General features: G+C 48.8%; 2 protein-coding genes across 2 annotated transcripts; one reads left to right on the top strand and one right to left on the bottom strand.

Annotated features, from left to right (window-relative positions):
• Window positions 1-1,381: 1,381 nt before the first annotated feature.
• On the bottom strand, window positions 1,382-2,068 carry LOC136536666 (UDP-glycosyltransferase 86A1-like). Its single transcript, XM_066528882.1, has 2 exons — window positions 1,545-2,068; window positions 1,382-1,436 (listed from the first exon to the last, which is right to left on the bottom strand). Exons 1-2 carry the CDS (start codon window positions 2,042-2,044, stop codon window positions 1,382-1,384), a joined length of 555 nt encoding a protein of 184 aa, XP_066384979.1. The 5' UTR covers window positions 2,045-2,068.
• Window positions 2,069-13,673: 11,605 nt separating this feature from the next.
• LOC136536665 (uncharacterized mitochondrial protein AtMg00860-like) lies at window positions 13,674-14,075 on the top strand. Its single transcript, XM_066528880.1, has one exon. It carries the CDS (start codon window positions 13,674-13,676, stop codon window positions 14,073-14,075), a length of 402 nt encoding a protein of 133 aa, XP_066384977.1.
• Window positions 14,076-20,212: the final 6,137 nt, after the last annotated feature.

The following is a 20,212-nucleotide window of genomic DNA, read 5'->3' as shown; positions in this document are numbered from 1 at the left end:
TTTCAGTCGTCTCCTAGACGCTGATGTGCACTGTACCTGTACTTAGCCTGTTCGGTTGGCTGGTTCGTATCATTGCTGATTCGTGAAGAAGTACTGCTGGCTGGTTTGTGTAAAAGAAAAATACTATTCTAGCTAGAAATTTACGATCGTTTACGACGAGTCACAGCCAAACTAACAGGCCGATGCTCAGCGCCCTGGGCGACCGGCTAGCGACGTGCCGACGTGAGCCGTCAGTGAGATTGGATGATTCTGAAGAATACAGACCCAAGGAGGCATCAGTGTGTGGCCCAGATGGCGACCGGGTGGATCGATCTGCGCCGCTCCTGGAGTAGTCCTGGTCCTCCAACTGCGTTGGCTTTAGTTGAGGAGCATGCAGCGCAGATCGGTTTTTGGCAGGAACTGCTTGGGCGTGGGCGAAAGAAAAGCGTTGGAGAATCGAGGCAGCGGTCCGTGTCTCCCATCGACTGGTTAGGGGCTGCTCTCCCTCTCGTCATGCGTTTCATATCGTCAGCCTCTGTTCAGTCCTGTGGCGTGTCCCTCACTTTGTCCTCAAACTGTATTTCAACTCATCTCATATGTACTATTTATGTAAATGTAAACCTAGATAATGAAACAGAGTTACACATGCCTTAGCACCAGTGCTGGAACATATTCCAGATAGCATTATTTTATTTTTAGCTTCAGAGTTCTTTTTAAAGGACACCATTTTAGTGACCGTTTTGGGGTTTTTCCCCTTCAAACCTATATGCCCTTGTACCGTTTCAAGCGTTACTAAAGTAGTAGTCATATAAATAATTATATATGATATATGCACGTAATATTGGCTATAAGTATATTTAAATTACATAAACTTAAATTTAATATAGCACATGTATGATTTAACAAGTTCTTGAAATCGAACATCAAAGGAGTATGCTACTTGACGTTGGCCAGAATGACCGGCTTGGAGGCTCTTCTTCGCCGGATATACCAACTAGTACTGGAATGATATAGAGATGCTTGGTTTGTCCAACTTGGTTGATGATTATACTTGTATATAGACATGGCGCCAATTTAGATCTTGTTTGGTATATATTTTTCTCCAGCTTCTTAAGTAGTTCAACACACCTTTCTTCGCCAGCGGATAAAATTTTAACGGCTCCTTGCGTGGAGCTCCTAGAAAGGTGCTCTCACAAGGAGTGCCTCGCACGTGCAGCTGAAAAAACCAAGCTTGTACTAGCTATCTGGACATTTGTCATTTTTCAGCCTGTTCGTTTGCTCGTATCTGGCTTATCAGCCAACGAACAGTATTTTTCTCTTAAACCAAACCAGCCAACAGTACTTTCAGTCATGACTTATAAGTCAAACCAGCCCAAACGAATAGGGCATTTGTCTCAGCCATTCACGATAATACAAGAAGCTCAAACGTTTTTTTTATCAAAACAGCTTCAGCTTCACTGGTACCAAATGACGAGGCTTAATTTTAGACGACATATGCGATAGAGATCGAGATCAATGAGGTTATTAATTATTATAGCACCATCTCATCAGTTTAGCTAAGTTACCTTTTGCATTTGAAGTGACCGTGCTTGGTGAGCAGGTCCATGTGGTAGTAGAGGTTGAAGATGAGCGCGGGCTCCGTCCAGAAGGACACGTACGGGACGCCCAGCTTCCGTGCCAGCGTGGCCGGCCACACGAAGAAGGTATCGATGGCGAGGCACGTGGTGGCCGGGTCGACGACGACGCGGCGGAGGAGCTCCTCGACGTGGGCCGGGGGCACGTGCAGGACGCCCTCCATGAACCGGTCGTGGTTCAGCGAGCGGTCGAAGCCCAGTGGGAAGCCGTCGCTCACCAGCTCGTACCGCACGTCCAGCTCCTGGTGGTCGCCGTCCTCCGTCGTCGTCGCTCCCGCGTGCCCCCGCACGGCGGCGAAGATGTCGCCGCCCGCGCCGATCTGGTGGTGCACGGACTCCGTGCTGACGAAGGTGACCGCGAACCCGCGCTCCGCCAGCCGCAGCGCCAGGTGCACCGCCGGGATGACGTGGCCCTGCAGCGAGTACGGCATCACCACGGCGTGCGGCCTGGCGCGGCTGCCGGCGGTGCCGTTCGTCGCTGCCACGGCCCTCCTGACCCATGTATAGCGCGCGCTCTCGTTCTCTTATATCTGGGCATCGGGCCGGCCCAGCCCGGCATGGCACGGTCACGGGCCGGCACAGCACGATGGCTATCCGGCCAAGGAGGCACGTCGTGCCCTGCGGGCCGTGCCTCATCGGCCTGCGGGCCTGGCCTTCGGCCCAGGCACGGGCCTGTGGGCCATTTTTCGTGTCGTGCTGGCCCGTGAGGCACGACAAAAATAGCAGGTCGTGCCAGCCCACAGTCCGTTAAATCTAAAACACCTCCAAATAAACATCTCAATCCATTTTTTTCAACAATGAACACATAAGTATGAATTTTGACCAACACAATTTTTTCACACTTAGCCATTTAGGACACTTAGGCAATAAACAGCAGCAACAGCAAGATGAAGACAACAGATTTAAATATCAAAAAAAGCTATTTTGTGCAATGCTGCCTCATTAAAAACCTACCTAGATAAAACTCACCTTTGTGAGAAACCCTAGGCAGGAAAAAAGAGTGCAGCCAGCTCCAAATGTCTTAATCTTACATAGTTATTACAGACCATTGTTCAAATGTTCAAATGAAAACTAAGCAAGTGAGTGAGGGACACATCCACTCTCAACTCACACAAAAGTACTCCAACACTCCCAGCCAACCAATGCCACTCTTAGCCACCAGATGCATCATCTTCACCTTCTGGTTCATCCAGGAACAGATTCTCGAATGCATCTTCAATTTCCTTGGTATCAGCAGCTTCATGTTGTTCCCTCTTCTCTCCTAGCTCCCAGTCCTTCAACAAGGTTAGCATCTCAACATGTTCTGGTTTCAAGCTCCGGCGCCGTTCTTCTAGGATCCTCCCTACTAAGCTGAAACAAGACTCTGAAGAACAAGTGGAAACAGGAACTGACATGATATCTCTGGCCATAATAGCCAGGATGGGATAGGTTAGTTTGTGGTCCTTCCACCACAGAAGAATGTCAAAACCATCCTCATAAGCAGTTATGCAGTCGCTGTCCAAATAGCTTGAAAGTTCAGAAGCAGTAGAGTGAGAAGAAGAACAGGCAGTACCACTGGAAGGACCAGGCAGACCTGATCCTCCAAAAATTACCCCCCAAGCCTGTTTTCTCTTACCAGTGGGTGGGGTAGGACCAGCAACCCTTTGTGACCTGGTTGCACCAAACTTTCTCAAATATTTCTTAAACATTTTATGCAACTCAGTTTTCAAATCAGCATAGTAAGTAGTGTAATCAGTACCAGTATATTCAGTAAGTAAATGGGGGACCCTTTGCATACCTCTAAGCTTAGCTCTAGGGTCAAGAATAAATGCAAATGAGTATAAGAGAGGAATGTCCTTCCAATACTTAAGAAATTTATGCTGCATAGGGTACACAAAGGGTCTAAGATTAACATCCCTTTCACATGCATGCAAATGGGTTGCAATCTTCAGAACATGGTGCAGCACAAGAGGACTGGTAGGATAATAAACATCAGACAGTGTAACAGTAGAGTCATAAAATACTTCCAGGAACTCCAATATTTTCCCAGCCACGTGCCAATGGGCTGGAGACAATAGTGCAGAACCATAATTTGAATTTATGAACACAGAAAATACTTCACTGTAAGGAACCAAATGTTTTAGCATGAGATAAGTAGAATTCCATCTAACATCCATGTCTAAGCCAAATTTTCTAGGTCTCATACCTTTAGCTTCACAGTAGTTTTTAAACATAGCAATTCTTTGATTAGAGGAGTTCAAGAAATTAATTGTAGTTCTAAAATCCTCTATATAAGGTTTGATTCTTTTTAGTCCAGATTTGACTATCAGATTAATAATGTGACAAGCACAGCGTTGATGCACAAGACTGTAACCAGGTGCAGGATCATCAGGTGCAGGATCACAACCAAGATAACTAGCAAACATGGGTGTCAAAGTTTTCATAGCCTTAGCATTAGAAGATGCATTATCTAAAGTGATAAAAAAGATTTTATCAACCAAGCCATACTCCTCAACAACAGATGCAATGGAAGCAGAAATGTTTTCACCAGAATGCTTAACTTGAATCAACCTAAGACCAACAATCTTCTTTTGCAATTCCCAATCAGCATTCACATAGTGAGCAACAACATATATGTAATCCTCTTTAGCATTACCAGACCATATGTCAGAAGTCAAAGCAACAGATGCAGAAGCATGCACACAGTTCCTAATCATAGCACGACGTTCAGTAAATAACTTATCTAGATCACTAGTGGTGGTTCTTCTAGATGATCTAACAAATCTTGGGTTATGAGAATTTTTAATATATTCCTCAAATGCATCAATGTCACCAAAACCAAGAGGAAGATCAAGCCTAGCAATCAATCTACACAGTTCAGTTCTAGCAACAGCAGGATCATAGTTCCAATTATGCAAAGACCCATCAGCATTAAAAGCTAGTCGAGACTAAACCCTAGAAGCATTATCAAGTTTCTATTTGCAAGATTTTTGGTGCCTAAGAATGTGACCAGTACCAGCAGCAGATCTAGCACTCAACACAGTTCTACACATCTTACATATAGCTCTAACACGCACATCGACACCATTAATCTTCTCATAAACCTCCTCAAAGTCACCCCAGCACTTAGACTTGCGCTTATCAAGTCTAGAAACAGCACCAGAGAAAGGAGTACGAGTACCATTACCATCAGCATTACCATTAACACCAGTGTTGTTGGAGTGGGTGTTGGAGTCCACCGTCCCTGTCCCCGTTGCCCCTGCATCGACGGCATCGACGTCGATCGCCGGCTGTGTCCCGCGGGTGGCGTCATCAAACACCGCAAAGGGGTCACGGACGTCGTCGTCGTGCTCCGGGGACAGCCCAGCCGCAACCAAGTCATCGTCGCCAGTCACAGGGAACATGGCATCGTCGCCCTGCGGGTCACACGCCATGGGGCCCTCGGCCGCGGACGGCTGAACTCCAGCACCGTTCCTCAACGGTGCGCGGCTATGGCTTGGCCGCGGTGCCATTGCCCGTCGTCCATCTACGCCAAGGCTAGTTGACGACGAGGCATCGGCAACAGACCTGCAAAGAAAAAGAACACGAAAAGAAGAAAAGGATGAGAAAATGATCCCAAAAATAGAATCAAAACACTGAGAAACGTATAGATCTAGGGGCTAGGGTTAGGGTTACGAATGGGGATGGACTTGCCTGCGCAACCGGAGCTCGGCGCCGGAGAAGACGAGGGCCACACAAGGGCAAGACGGGATTAAGAAGGACGGCGAGCGACGACGGAAGAGAGACGGGGAGGCGGACTCACATGTTCATCGACAAACAGAGGAGAAGGAGTAAAAAGGAAGACGGAGAGGGACTGAGGGAGCAGGGAACTCAGGAAGAGGTGATGGAGCGGCGGCGATATCACCGGATCCAAGGACGACGGTCGCACCGGCGGCGAAGATGGATCGACGAGAGGAGGCGAGTGGCGACGAGCGACCGAGCGGGTGTCGAGTGCGGCAGCGGTTGGGAGGGGAATGGGATTAGGGTTAGGGTGGGGGTGGGGGCCGCGGGGGGGGGGGGTTTCGCGGTTTATATATGGGGAGGAGGGGGGAGTTCTTGGGCCGGCGTCCGCCGGCCTGCTTGCCGTTGGGCCGCTACGGGCCTGCCGTTATTTTGCGGGCCGTGTTGTGCTGGCTTGTGGGCCTAGGGTGCGGCCCAAGCACGGCCTGCACCCCCATGCCATGCCAGCCCGGGCCTATTGACCTTTGGGCCGGGCCAGGCTAGGGCAGGGCCTAAATAGCGGGCTCCGTGCCGGGCTCACGGGCTTGGGCTTTGTGCCCAGATATGCGTTCTCTCTCTAGTGTATGCGGTGCCTGTGAAAGTGTGGAGCAAATATATGCAAGTTAAGATAGCGGGATCAGCGGGCCGATACATAGGACGTACGTCAGGGTTGATTGGTCGCGTTCGGCGTTTCGCGAGCGCAGGTCCAGCTGCAGGGGTTATTGGGCGGGCACGAAGCGTCAATTGGTGGTGGGACTCGGTGTCGGAGCATCGTGTTGGCGCGCGATTGCATGCACGTACAGTACGCACGACGTGCCTGATGTCTCTCGCTTGGAATTAATCGGCTTTTTGTTTTCTTTGGTTGATTTCTGGGATGGCCAGTGCTGGTTCGTTGTGAGAGAAAAATATTGTTAACTGACTGATAAGTCATGGCTGAAACCAACTAGCGAACGGGCTGAATGTGTGTCGTCGTCGTCAGTGTCGTCATCCGATCCGGTGCGAGATCACCGCGGCTAAACAGTACCGGCGATAGACCGATGCCGGTGGATTTTTGCAGTAGCGCCTTTCAATGTATAGAGATATAATTATCAGAGAGATGGATACACTTGAGGCGTCTGGTCGATGGTGAATTCTAGCACCGGTATGCTTGCCTTTCAATTTAATTGGGGCCAAATGCAACAATGTCGAGTAATGAACCATATTTGACACAATACTCCTGGTATCTTAAAATAAACTATATTTTTGCTCCAGATTCATTCTCTGTTAAAATGTTTTTTTTTGTGAGAAGTGATCCTATGACTGAAATTGATTATCTATGATTCTCTATGATAAACTGTATGCATACAGTGATTATGTGCATGTGTGAAGTGAATCAGAATAAGCTACTTTTTCTGCTCATCACGAGATGCAGCTCCATGGTAATTGATTGCTTGGACACCTGCAATGGTTAGTCTTCCAAATAGCAAAATATGGACTTTATTTGAAATGAAATGTCATGAGAATGCTATATCATTTACTTTATTTTAGAGATACTAACGGTCAGAATTAAGGTTTACTGATCGTCACAGGTAGCTTTTTCATATAAATGATTGAAGGATTCATGCCGCTTCACTTTTATTTTTGCTTGCTTATTAGAAGTAATATCTGTTTGTTTTATTTAAGATAATATATGCGCAGAACTATTAATAGGTACTTTTTTTTCTTTCTTTGTTTGCCGCAGTGCACCATGCTCACCTTGCTCATGGGCCGTCGTGCCCCAAATCCCAATAGCCAACAGCCTGAAAAGCCCCATGACCTCCCCTTGTTTCACTGCCAGAGGGCCAAAGTCGGAATCTACACAGGCGGCAGGCCAACACAGACGAGCTTGACGCCGCCAATCATAGAGAGCAAACCGCTGCACACGAGTCGCCTTTTATCTGCATCGATTTGCATAGCCGACAATAGCCGTGCCCTTATCCTGCATCAAGCCGTCGCCGTCTGCTCCACCTCCACCGTTGCCCTTGATTTTCTCGGCTGTCGAGAGCCTTTTCCCTTCGTCACTGCAAACAACACCGAAGCGTCTCCCTTTGTCATGTGTTTGGTTTGAGGAACGGGTAATCCATCTTATTCTCATTCTTTATTTTTTTATTAGTTTATAGAATAGAATGAGTTATCCATCGTCACTCCATTCCTCATGAACTAACCATTAGTATATATGCACGAGAAATGGATTGACTCCACTAAAATTAACTCATGATACATCGTCTCATCAAGTATGAGGCGACTCCGCAAACCAAATTACACACCTGTTTATACTGCCGACAAAATCAGGTAAGGCCCCTGCATGTTCATCTGTCCTATGTTATCCAAGCGCAGGTGCCCGTCACCGGCCACCATCTGCAGCTGCCTGATTCGTGTCCTCCGTCCGCTTGTGCATGCTCCCCTACTGAAGGAAAGCTGTGGCCGAGTATAGGACACGGAGCGTCCAGCTGCTGGTAATATGAATTAATAGAGAGAGACTACTATTGAAAAGGTGCACCTTTAATCCCTTATTTTTTTATCAAATAAATACTCCTTTTTTATAAAGACACTCAGAAAAATGTCTCACATTTGACATATATATATATATATATATATATGTCATGTCATGCTTGTGCAATAATTGAGCCTTTGATTTTATCTCTAAAATTCCATTTATTCCAACATTGCCATATCTCGGGTAGCACCTCTTAAGTTTTTTTTTTCTCTTTTTATAATACCATTCAAGCCTTTAATTATGTTTGACTCCTCTATATTTTTTTATCTATATCCTTGAATAAATGAATTCTAATCATGTCAGCCCAATAAATAGTATGTTGACTACTACAAATTTAAATTAATGCTATTTCAATATTTCACTTACGGTGTAGTATATAATTAACATTATTCCTATACAAATTTAAATTAATGCTATTTCAATATTTCACTTACGGTATATTATATAATTAACATTATTCCTATGCCATTATGCAGTAAAATGAAATTGAATTATTAAAATAACTCGTTTTGTGAGTGGTAAATATTACTATTGTTTATCCTTTTTCACCATCTCACTTAGAATATACCGTACACGCGTCTCCTTGGTAGTTTCATATATAATTAAAATGTTCACATCTTTTAATTCATAACTCCGTTTTCAGCTATCTAATGCACACCAGATGCAAAGACGCACAAAGCTTGATTATTTGTTTGATTACAGATTGTCTGATTGGCTTAATGACTTGATTTTGTGCTACATTGAGAAGGAGATTTTTAGAGGGCTTGATCCTAAGAAAATTAAGAAGACTTTCCAATCCATAAATGATAGGAAGACGAGTTTACCACCTTCAAAGCGCCCTAGATGTTGTTAGTGTTTTAGGAAAGGTATGTCTAGATGTCTTTTTTACATTCTTCAATACTTTTATGATCAATGTCATTTTCTAATTGACTTGTCTTAAAATTGACAGGTTTTGTACTTCGTTACTCTATTGAAACATTTATTACTGATAATTCCATTATTAAAAGGTAACATATTGATTCTTGTTGGTTGTTCTACATTTTTTGCCGAAAACATGCATGTTGTCGTTGGTAGCCAAAAATTTATAGTACAAGTCCACCCTAGGTCGTTTCGCTGGCTGGATTCGCCACTGAGTGTTATTGTATTATTCGGCCTATTGGTTGTGTTTCTTTTTTGTTATTCGTTTACGATTATTTCTGCATGGAATGTGAGATCATAATTTCAGAAAACCTATGTTTGTGATCTTTTGGAGTTTGCTGATACCTCATTACACCAATATAGTTGCACTGATTTTCTTCAGTTTAGAACTACGATTACATTATTGAATTATTCACGTTGTTGTTAAGCCCATCTATTTTTAGGCAAACGCCTTGAACTGATCGATTCCTTTCCTTTAATTGATCATAGAATTGCCTAGGCATTTATATTTTTAACATTGGCAGCACGCCCAGTTTTGTACTGTACCAAATGGTAGGCAACACACCTCATACTATGGTTCCCCTCCACCCCATGATTTAAAACTCGATTCTTTCAGGTCTCATGTGCTGTTACACCAGATACCTGAGTTAAATGTTCCATAATCATGTACGAAAACTTATTTCTGATACTATTAATTTTTAACAAAGCCCACCAAAATGTTCCTCAGCTAAACACCAACAAGTCACCTAATGTAAATTCTCAAGGACAAATATTAGCATCAGGTTATGTCTAAGGGGATTCCACGGTGATCAAAAGTGCGCTGAAAAATAAATAGCATTTCCTCATATTTATAAACCTCTAAATTACTCTACTACGTTTGGAACTCGACACCTTTTCACTGCCGACAGGATCGGAACAGGACCATGCCATCAAACTGAAGGATACGTAGACGCTGCAACCATGCTTACATATAGTCAATTATCAAGGTGCTCACAATGCTAAGAGTATACCTTTTTACATCAAAGGTTCGCTTTCTCATTTTAATGAACTGCTCTTAACCTTTTCCAGTGTGTGTATATTTCTTGTGCTCTATCAGATTTAAATTATACTAAAGTGATAATTCTATAGGCTCTTAAATGTCTACATTTCCAGCCGGTTCGTTCTTGGGTTCGAATCGGCAAGTCTGCCTCCATTTGCTGTAGCACGAGTTGATATATGGATTCACCTATTATGCCTGGTCTATGTGACTGTTCCTGTAATTATGTTTTGCTCTATTTTTTTTATGTGTGCTCAGGTTGTGGTGAACCTCCTTCCATTATAGAACAAGAGGCTGCAGCTATATATATGTTCACTTTTGCTAGAACAGACCTTATGAACTTGTGGTGCCGGAGCTGGTAAGAAGAGCTCACTGGTGGTTAGTATTTGTACTCAGTATATGTCATGTTCCTTTTCTATTTAAAAGAAATGGTTGGCTTTGGCCTACTAAAAGACTGGACATTGCAATTTCTCTTTTTGACCTACTAAAAGAGTTGACTGATGGTTAGTATTTCTGAATAGAGCTCAAGGTACAAAAAATATTCAGGATATAAACATGGCATACATAATCAGTCCAAAAAGTTCTTGGATTGCTTCAGCTTATGTCTTCCACTATGTACTCTTCTACAAGCGATTTTACTTTCCGTCAATTGCCTCATTATCTGCTCCTGCACCTATTTGCTTATTATCATACTTTATTCTAGCTCAGGAATTAATTGCATGCCATGCTGTTTTTTCACTCTGCAGGATGCGCTTGGAAATGAAGTGTTATGGTGGGAAAAGTGTACCAGCGCCGTAACAAGAAGAGTGGCTGAGCAAGTCATGCGGAGGCATGCACCAGGGTGCGGTCACCAGGGTCCAGGCGTGGGAGCCAGTTTGGTTTCAGCCGATTCAGTAGGAGTCAGTTATCAGGATTGCTATTTTGGTTGGAGTTTGTTAAGTCGAGTTTGTTAGCCCTTAGATTCATGAGAGATTTGTTATTGAGTTGGTATAAGTGTCAAACATTCTAAAGTAATAGATTTTTAGCTTGGGATTGAGTTTATCTCCCCTTGGGCCCCCGGGTGTTACTGTTCATGTCTTCCTGTTGTCGCCGAGTTCTCAGCCAGGCGCCGAGCATGGCGCCGCCAGTTCGTCACTGGGGTTTCAAGCCCAGGCCTCCCCTCTCGCACTCCTACGCCCTCAGATCTTTAAGCTCCAACAATCTGGTATCAACCATGTTTGGTCCTGGTTCATCAGCCGCCGCCGTCGTTCCAACCACCGCTGCCGCCACCACCTCCGCGTTCCCTGTGCTCACCACCTCTGCGCCCATCTTTGCCACCACCGCGTCGCTGCTCAGTTCGCAGTCCGCGACCCCAGCATCTCCCACCGAGGCCTTCAACGCCTTGATGACGACCATCTACGCGATGCAACGCCAGATGGGGGACATCTCCATGTGTCTCGCTGTTGTGGAGCGCCGGCCCTCGTCTTCGGTGCAGCCGTTCTTCCAGTACGGGCTGCCGGGTTATGGCGGCATTCCGAGGCTGCCTACGTCGGCCCCGGCCATCTCAGAGTTGCCGCTATCCACGCCGCCTTTCCAGGCTGCACCACCAGTGCCGACCACCAGAGTCACCATCACGGGGCCCTGTCCCTGCCGTCGCCGCCGCCATCCACGGGTGTTCCCATCACCCAAATTTCCTTCCCGCACTCGCCATCGCCCGTGCCTTCCCTGTCATCCATCGTGCAAGGGGCAGGGGTCGCTGCGCCGCCACCTTCAGCCACGATGCATACACCACCGCCACTGCCTTGTCTACCGCCGGAACCGGAGGGCCCTGCTGTTCCACTCTACCATAAGCTGTCCTTCCCAACCTATGACGTCAAGGCAGACCCACTCGGCTGGCTGCTCAAGTGTGAGCAGTTTTTCCGTGGCCAACAGACTTGCCACACTGATTGGGTCTGGCTCACGTCCTACCACCTCACCGGCACGACTCAGATGTGGTACACCATCCTAGAACGTGACGCCGGCAGGCCCGAGTGGGAAGAGTTCAAGCGCCTTTGTCATCAGCGCTTTAGACCCCCGCTCAGTACCAATCACCTGGCGGACCTAGCACGCCTACCCTTCACGTCCTTAGTCGATGCGTACCTAGATGCGTTCCAGGCGCGTATGGCGCACGTCGGCCGCCTCTCGCCGTACCAGCAGGCGCAACTGTTCATCGGCGGCCTTCCGAACCACATCCGCATCGACATCGAGCTCCATGACCCGCAAGATCTCCAGCGTGCCATGCGGCTGGCACGCGCGTATGAGCGGTGGAATGCTCCTTCCCCACTTGCCTTGCCAGTGCCGCCGTCTCGACCGCCTCGATGCAACGCGGGTGCTGCACCAGCACTGACCGCGCCGGCGGGTTCCTAGGGGACTTTGGCATCAGCTTCATCCGCGCAGACAGCCACAACACGCCCCTTCAAGCGGCTATCACCTGAGGAGATGGTCGAACGTCACAAGCAGGGGCTCTGCTATAACTGTGACGAGCAGTATGTTCGTGGCCATAAGTGCGCCTGACTCTTTTATCTAGAGGCGTCTGACTACATCGTCGAGGAACCAGACGACGCCGATGATGCGCCAGAAGCACCTGCAGTAGCAGACCACCGCCGTTCAACCTCGATGCCCCATGATCTCGCTCAACGCCATTACTGGCATCCGTACAGAAGACACCATGCAGCTCTACATACAGATTGGCAATGAGTAGTTTGTTGCGCTCTTGGATTTAGGGTCCACGCACAATTTTGTGCAGGGCGACGTCGCCCGACGCGTTGGCCTTCAGTTCCACCCCTGCATGGGCGCTGGGGTCATCGTCGCCAATGGTGACCGCATGGCCTGCCGTGGCCTCGTGAAGGACATCATCATTCGCATCGCCGATGAATAGTTCTCCATCGACTGCTACTCCATCCCGATTGACGGCTACGACATGGTCCTCGGCATCAGTTTTCTGAGGACGTTGGGGCCCATCCTCTGGGACTTCGATGACTTGTGCATGGCATTCTCACGTGGAGGTCGCCGCGTGTTCTGGCGTGGCATCAGCTTGACACGGCATGACGTACAGTCAACTCAGTGCCTCCATGCACTTCACCAAGATGGGCCAGCTCTGATGGAGCGCTTACTGCAGTCCTTCGAGGACCTCTTTGCCGAGCCCCAGGGCTTGCCACCGGTCCGTTCATGTGATCACAGAATACATCTGCAGACCAACACGGTGCCGGTAGCAGTCCGCCCCTACCAGTATCCACAGCTACAGAAAAGAGGAGCTCGAGTCCCAGTGTGTTGCTATGCTGTCCCAGGGTGTCATCCGGCCAAGTACGTCAGTGTTCTCAGTGCCGGTGCTACTGGTCAAGAAACCAGACTCCTCCTGGTGCTTTTGTGTGGATTATTGCGCCCTCAACGACCGCACAGTCAAGGACAAATTCCCCATTCCAGTGGTAGAGGAGCTCCTAGATGAACTCAAAGGCGCCAAATTTTTCACCAAGTTGGATCTCCGTTCGGGCTACCATCAAGTTTGGATGCACGCTGAGGACATCGAGAAGATGGCCTTCCACACGTATCAGGGCACTTCGAGGTTTTGGTCATGCCGTTCGGCCTGACCAATGCGCCAGCGACGTTCTAGAGCCTCAGGAACACGGTCCTTTGGGCGTACCTATGTAAGTTCATGTTGGTTTTCTTCGATGACATATTAATCTACAACCCTTCATGGACGTCGCACCTCCAGCATGTCAAGGCCATCCTAACAGCGTTGCACAAACAGCAGCTGCGCATCAAACATAGCAAGTGTTCATTCACCATGTCCTCCGTCATGTACCTAGGCCACATCATTTCCACGGATGGAGTGGCCATGGACCAGTCCAAGGTGGAAGCAGTGACGTCGTGGCCACAGCCACGCTCAGCGCGGGGTCTCCATGGCTTCCTCGGCTTGGCGGGCTACTACCGCTGCTTCATCAAGAACTTCGGCGCCATCACTACGCCCCTCACGCAGCTCCTATGCAAGGACACTTTTCTATGGTCAGAGGAGGCTGAGGCGGTGTTCAAGGCGCTGAAACAAGCGCTGGCTGCGGCTCCGGTTCTCCAACTGCCGGACTTCGAGCTACCCTTCACGGTGGACTATGATGCCTCCAGGTCAGGTTTTGGCGCTATGCTGCACCAGGGCATGGGTGCCATTGCGTTCTTCAGCAGGCCAATCTCACCAAGGCACATGAAGCTAGCTGCGTACGAGCGAGAACTAATTGGTTTGGTGTAGGTGTTTTTGTCATTGGAGGCCCTATTTATGGGGGCATCACTTCGTTGTGCGCACCGATCACTATGCGCTCAAGTTCCTCCTTGACCAGCGCCTCTCCACCCTGCCTCAACACCAGCGGGGTCTCCAAGCTATTCGGCTATGACTTCACCGTCGAGTTTCGGCCGAGGCGTCTGAACGTGGTTGTAGACGTGTTGTCGCGGCGTGATGAGGCTACTGATCATCTCCACGTCCTGTCAGGACCATCCTTCGACCTCTTCGACAACCTCCGCCATGAGCTCGATGGGGACACAGCGCTGCGTGCACTGCAGGACTCGGTCGCTGCTAAACGTGGCGCCCCTTGGTGTGTCGTGGATGGCCTCATTCTTCATGGCACCCGCGTCTTTGTGCCGGCGCAGTCGGCGTTGCTGCCCACCGTGCTGGATCTTGCCCACTCGGTTGGGCATGAGGGCGTTTAGAAGACCCTGCACCATCTACATGCCCAGTTCTACATCAAGGGCGATTGTGCACAGGTGCGTGTAGGGGTATTAACCCCTATACCCTTACGACTAGGCTTGGGCCGGCCCGGACCAGGGGGTCTGGCCCACTAGAAGACGACGCGCGGCCCGGCCAATCTGCTTGGAGTCCCACGCAAGGAATCATGGCAGACTTGGAGATCAAGCAAGATCCTGGTCGGTTAGAATAGGAATCCTTATCTGGCCACCTATGGCAATTGTAACTGGTTAGGATTAGTTTTCAGATCTGTAACCCTACCCCCAGACTATATAAGGTGGGCAGGGGACCCCTCTCAAAAAACATCTCTCATTGACATATAGCAATACAATTAGATGCAGGACGTAGGTATTACGCCTTCACGGCGGCCGAACATGGATAAAACCTCGTGTCTGTCTTGTGTCACCATCTTGTTTGTAGTTTGCACATCTGTTTGTCGATAATCTACTACCTTGGGCATACCCCTAGGTAGACTGCCGACCATATTTTATTGACAGTGGCGTGCCAGGTAGGGGGTGTGCGTACTGCTCTTCAGACGAACAAGATGGTCATCATCCCCGGTTCCATGGCTACGCTGAACGGCCTCACGTTCACCATCGGCCAGATCACCTGGACCACTGGCTCCGACAACTTCATCGCCATGACCACAGAGGAGGCACGAATCCAATCTGCGTCGACCACTGCTTCACCAACATCAGCTACGACTTCCACCACGTTGGACCTGGCTCCGCCCACACCAGCATCGTCTTCAGCCACGCCAACAACCCGTCGTCCGCTTCCTCGCTACAAAGGGAGGCAGATCGACAACACCGACCTGCTCGACTCCATCGATTGGGTCGGCACCAAGCTTGCTGAAACCCTAGCTCTGGTAGTTTCGATTCAAAATCAACCTACCGAGCAGGTAACCACTACCCACAATAGATCTACCCGACCAGCTTAGGCCAGTCGTCCTACACGACTCGGTACGGATCTCGTGGTCACATCTAATCTTGAAGGGCGCTCCGTTCATCGCTGACCAGCCCCCGCGACGGGTCTCCGGCTCTCCGAGTGCGAAGCCTTGATGGAGAACTACCAGGCTCAGCCCTACGGCCTGCGAAACACTACTTCCAACTATGCGCATAATATACAACGCTGCTCGAATCTGTGTTCTATACATCGACCTTGGCCAAAGCCACGCAACTTTGTCAACATGGTTAGGATCGAGGAGTATTAAGAAGGATCGGTCCACATAGTTCAAGAGGGCGGTTCAAGCTCCCTGTCCAGCATCGCATCTATCGGCTCCATCCACACTGAGCTCTAGCGTCGTGACAATGAAGAAGTTGAATACGATCTGGATATCCCAGACCACTCCCCGGGTTTCCCATGATTCCCATCTTTCCCACCAAGGCGAGGAGACTTGATCAATGTCATTAGTAATGACGAACCACTGGCAGTTGGCAAAACAGAACAAGAACGGCTAGCACGTGAAGCACGCAATATTGACCGGTTTAATCGCAGACAAGCCGAAGCCGAGGCAGAAGAGGAGGCACGACGCATAAGGTTCCAGCCATGCGATCTCAACAATGCCTTTGATAGGGTAGGGAAAAAGCAGGTCTTTAGGACTCCAAGCGCCAACGTAGCTGTTGCTATGGCGATAATGCAATGACTACCCAATACCCCAAAAATCCAGGCAATTCGTGATGATGTACAAGCCTACCTGACGGTTGCTATAGCCCAGACCGCAGAGATTGCAAACCAAGCCTGGGTGTAACGTCCCGCCTCTCCGAGGCCGGGCCCGCTTACATCTGACAGCTTCTCTAGGATATAGACTGCCCTCACAGACCAACATAGGTCTTTTCTGCGCACTTTGTCCTCACTCGTGCGCACCCGGGAAGAACTTCCCGGTCGGTCACCCATCGCTCCAGGCCAAGCACGCTTAACCTTGGAGTTATTTGCAGATGGGCTTCCGGAAAAGAAGTTGCAACTTATTGGTATGAGTATCCTATTAATCCTGTTAAGCGTTGGGCCGGGATGTTACATCCTCACCCCCTTAAGAGATCGACGTCCTCGTCGATCAATCCCAAGCCAGGAGCGTCCTCTCTTGGCCACGTCCGTGTGTCCAGAGCCAGCGCATGTGCCATGCTGTGTAACCACGCCGGATCCACACCAGCCATGCGCACCATGCCTGCGCAACTGCGACACACGCACCCATGAAACCGCGAGAGTCGGCTCTGATACCATTCTGTAACGTCCCGCCTCTCCGAGGCCAGGCCCGCTTACATCTGACAGCTTCTCTAGGATATAGACTGCCCTCACAGACCAACACAGGTCTTTTCTGCGCACTTTGTCCTCACTCGTGCGCACCCGGGAAGAACTTCCCGGTCGGTCACCCATCGCTCCAGGCCAAGCACGCTTAACCTTGGAGTTATTTGCAGATGGGCTTCCGGAAAAGAAGTTGCAACTTATTGGTATGAGTATCCTATTAATCCTGTTAAGCCTTGGGCCGGGATGTTACACTGGGCTCCGTCCGTCTCAGTCGAATCAAGCCGCAGTCGTCATTACTCAAGTCGCCCACAGTCACCCAACCAACGTGGCTCGCGCAACAATGACCCATCAGACAACCATCAAGGCAGAAACGGTGGTCATGATGGTGGTCGAGATGACAACCGCCGCAACAACAGGGACGATAATCGATGAGACAACCGCGACAATCGCCGTGGTAACCATGGTCACAGGGTCAACAAGGATGGCAATCGGGATCACCGTGATGGCAATAACGATCTTCGCCATTCCCTCGGAGAACGTGATCTGCACGATCGCATTAACCAAAGAGCCAACGATCATGCATCCCACGAAAGCTATCGCCGTATGGAATATGATACTACACATGGCCCTCTGGGTTTGAAGCAGTTTACTCCTCACCTTCGCCAAGTCATGTGGCCCAAAAACTTCAAGCTCAAAAAACTCCAGAAGTACGACAGCAAGGAGAACCCCGAGTTATGGGTCATGCTCTATGAAACCACGTGCAGATTAGCCATGGCTGATAAGCATGTCATGTCTAATTACTTCCCAATCACCATCGGCCATGCAGGCCACCAATGGCTGGTTAGCTTGCCGGCGAACTACTTTGATTCTTGGCAAGAGCTCAAGCAAGCATTCATCGACAACTTCATTGCTACTTGCGAACAACCCGGCAACAAATATGATCTGCAGTGGATTCAAGATCGCAAAGATGAGCCACTACGCGAGTATGTCCGATGCTTCTCGGAGATGCGCATCAAGGTCCCATCAATCTCCAACAATGAGGCAATCGAAGCTTTCATCACTGGTCTCCGCTTCCACGATGCCCTAAGGGACAAGCTCCTCTGCAAAAGACCTGAATCGATCATAGCGCTCCTAGCCACTGCTAAAAAATATGCAGATGTCGATGATGCTAAAAAGATAATCATCGAAGAAGCAGTAAGGGTTCCATGCTCCAACCATCCCCCACACCGCAACGACTACCATGGCAACCATGATCAGAACGACAATTTTGATCACCGCAACCAGCGCAACGATTCCCACGACCACCGCGACCAGCGTAATCAACGGCGTAATCGCCATGACGATTACAGGGGTAAGTGTGCTCGGGAAGATGACGGCGAAGTCAATACCATTAAAAAAGGTGGCGGACGTCGCAACTATGAAGAAGACTATGCCAAAGCATTGAAAGGACCCTGCCAGCTCCATCCCAAGTCAAACCATACCATGGAGAATTGCTGTGTTCTCAAATCTATCTACACGCGCCAATAGGCTCTGGATACATCCGACAAGCCTAATGATGCAGGGGAGCAGCGTAACGAGGACAACGATGATGAAGACGTAGATCTCCGTCACAAGTACGTCAAGCCAACCGACCGTGTCCACACCATCATTGGGGGCACAGTGTCTATCGAGACCAAATGAGAACACAAGCTGCTCGCCCGCACTTGCTTGAACATGGCCAATGACGACAACCTCATCGCCGATCCATAGCTCCCTCCTTGGTCTCACCGTGAGATCTCCTTCAGCAAAAAGGACCAATGGGCTGCAATACCTGAGCCAGGGTGTTTTCCTCTAGTTCTCGATCCTTGTATCAACAAGGTTCAGTTCGATAGAGTGCTGATTGACGGTGGCAGTTCCATCGATATACTGTTCAAGAATAGTTTGCCAGCCCTGAAGATAACCTAGGCTGATCTCAAGCCATACGAGGCATAGTTATGGGGTGTTCTCCTCGGACAGAGCTCCACACCTCTTGGGCAGAGCATGCTACCTGTGCAATTTGGTACCCCAGACCACTTTCGCACTGACTACATCAACTTTGTGGTCGCTGACTTCGAAGGCACCTACCATGCTATCCTTGGCCGACCAGCGCTCACCAAGTTCATGGCCATACCTCACTACAGGTATTTGGTGCTCAAGATGCCTACTAAGAAGGGGGTTCTAACTCTCAGGGGCAACGTATACATAGCTTACACCTGCGAGGATGACAGCTTCAAAATTGTAGAGGCTCACGACCTCTCTATTCGCATGGCCGAGACCACGCTCGATGCCAAGAAGACCCCATCCGATCACCTGGAGATCCTAGAGCTCGAGGCCCCATGCAAGAACATCAAGTCCAAAGAGCACAAAGTGATCTAGCTGGTCGATGGTGATCCAAGCAAAATGGCCCTTATTGGGGCCAACCTGGATCCTAAATAGGAAGACGTGCTCATCAGGTTCTTGAGAAGCAACGTGAGTGTGTTCGCATGGAAACCCGCTGACATGCCCGGTGTACCTCGAAACTTGATCGAGCACTCCTTGAATGTCGATGGCAAGGCCAAACTCATCAAGCAAAAGCTATGATGGTTCGCTCGCGATAAAAAGGAGGCTATTAGGGTAGAAGTTACACAGCTTTTAGCAGCCGGATTTATCAAAGAGGTGTATCATTCGGAGTGGTTAGCCAACCCGGTTCTTGTATGCAAAAAGAATAACGAATGGAGAATGTGCGTTGATTACACTGATCTCAACAAACACTGCCCTAAAGACCCCTTCAACTTACCTTGCATAGATGAGGTTGTAGATTCAACTGTCGGTTGTAAGCTGCTTTCCTTTCTCGATTACTACTCTGGTTATCACCAGATCACTCTCAAAAAGGACGACCAGATCAAGACATCCTTCATCACGCCCTTCGACGCCTACTGCTACATGACCATGTCGTTTGGGCTCAAGAACGCTGGGGCTACCTACCAACACGCCATATAGGCCAGCCTCAAAGACAAGATAAAAGACGACCTCATCGAGGCTTATGTTGACGATGTAGTTGTTAAAACCAAGGAAGCATACACCCTTGTCGACAACCTAGAACGTACCTTTGCAGCCCTTAACACATTCCAATAGAAATTAAACCCAAAGAAGTGCATCTTTGGTGTTCCATCTGGTATACTGCTCGGCAACGTCGTCAGTCATGACGGCATACACCCTAACCTAGAGAAAGTAAAAGTTGTCTTGGACATGAAGTCACCCAAAAAGGTGAAGGATGTTCAGAAGCTTACCGGATGCATGGCTGCCCTTAGTCGTTTTATATCTAGATTAGGCGAAAAAGGATTACCGTTTTTCCAGCTGCTCAAAGCATCCAAGAAGTTTGAGTGGTCGGAGGAAGCAGACACTGC

Source organism: Miscanthus floridulus, chromosome 2 (assembly GCF_019320115.1).
Source record: "Miscanthus floridulus cultivar M001 chromosome 2, ASM1932011v1, whole genome shotgun sequence".
In the NCBI taxonomy this organism is placed as follows: Eukaryota; Viridiplantae; Streptophyta; class Magnoliopsida; order Poales; family Poaceae; genus Miscanthus; species Miscanthus floridulus.
The sequence above is the reverse complement of the archived record's forward strand: the minus strand, read 5'-3'. Positions and strand labels throughout refer to the sequence as shown.

Coding starts and splice junctions, on each gene's coding strand:
- LOC136536666 (XM_066528882.1), bottom strand. CDS start 2,044: ATGCCGTACTCGCTGCAGGGCCACGTCATCCCGGCGGTGCACCTGGCG. Junction 1,437..1,544: donor GGTCACTTCAAATGCAAAAG/GTAACTTAGCTA, acceptor ATTTGGTACCAG/TGAAGCTGAAGCTGTTTTGA.
- LOC136536665 (XM_066528880.1), top strand. CDS start 13,674: ATGGACCAGTCCAAGGTGGAAGCAGTGACGTCGTGGCCACAGCCACGC.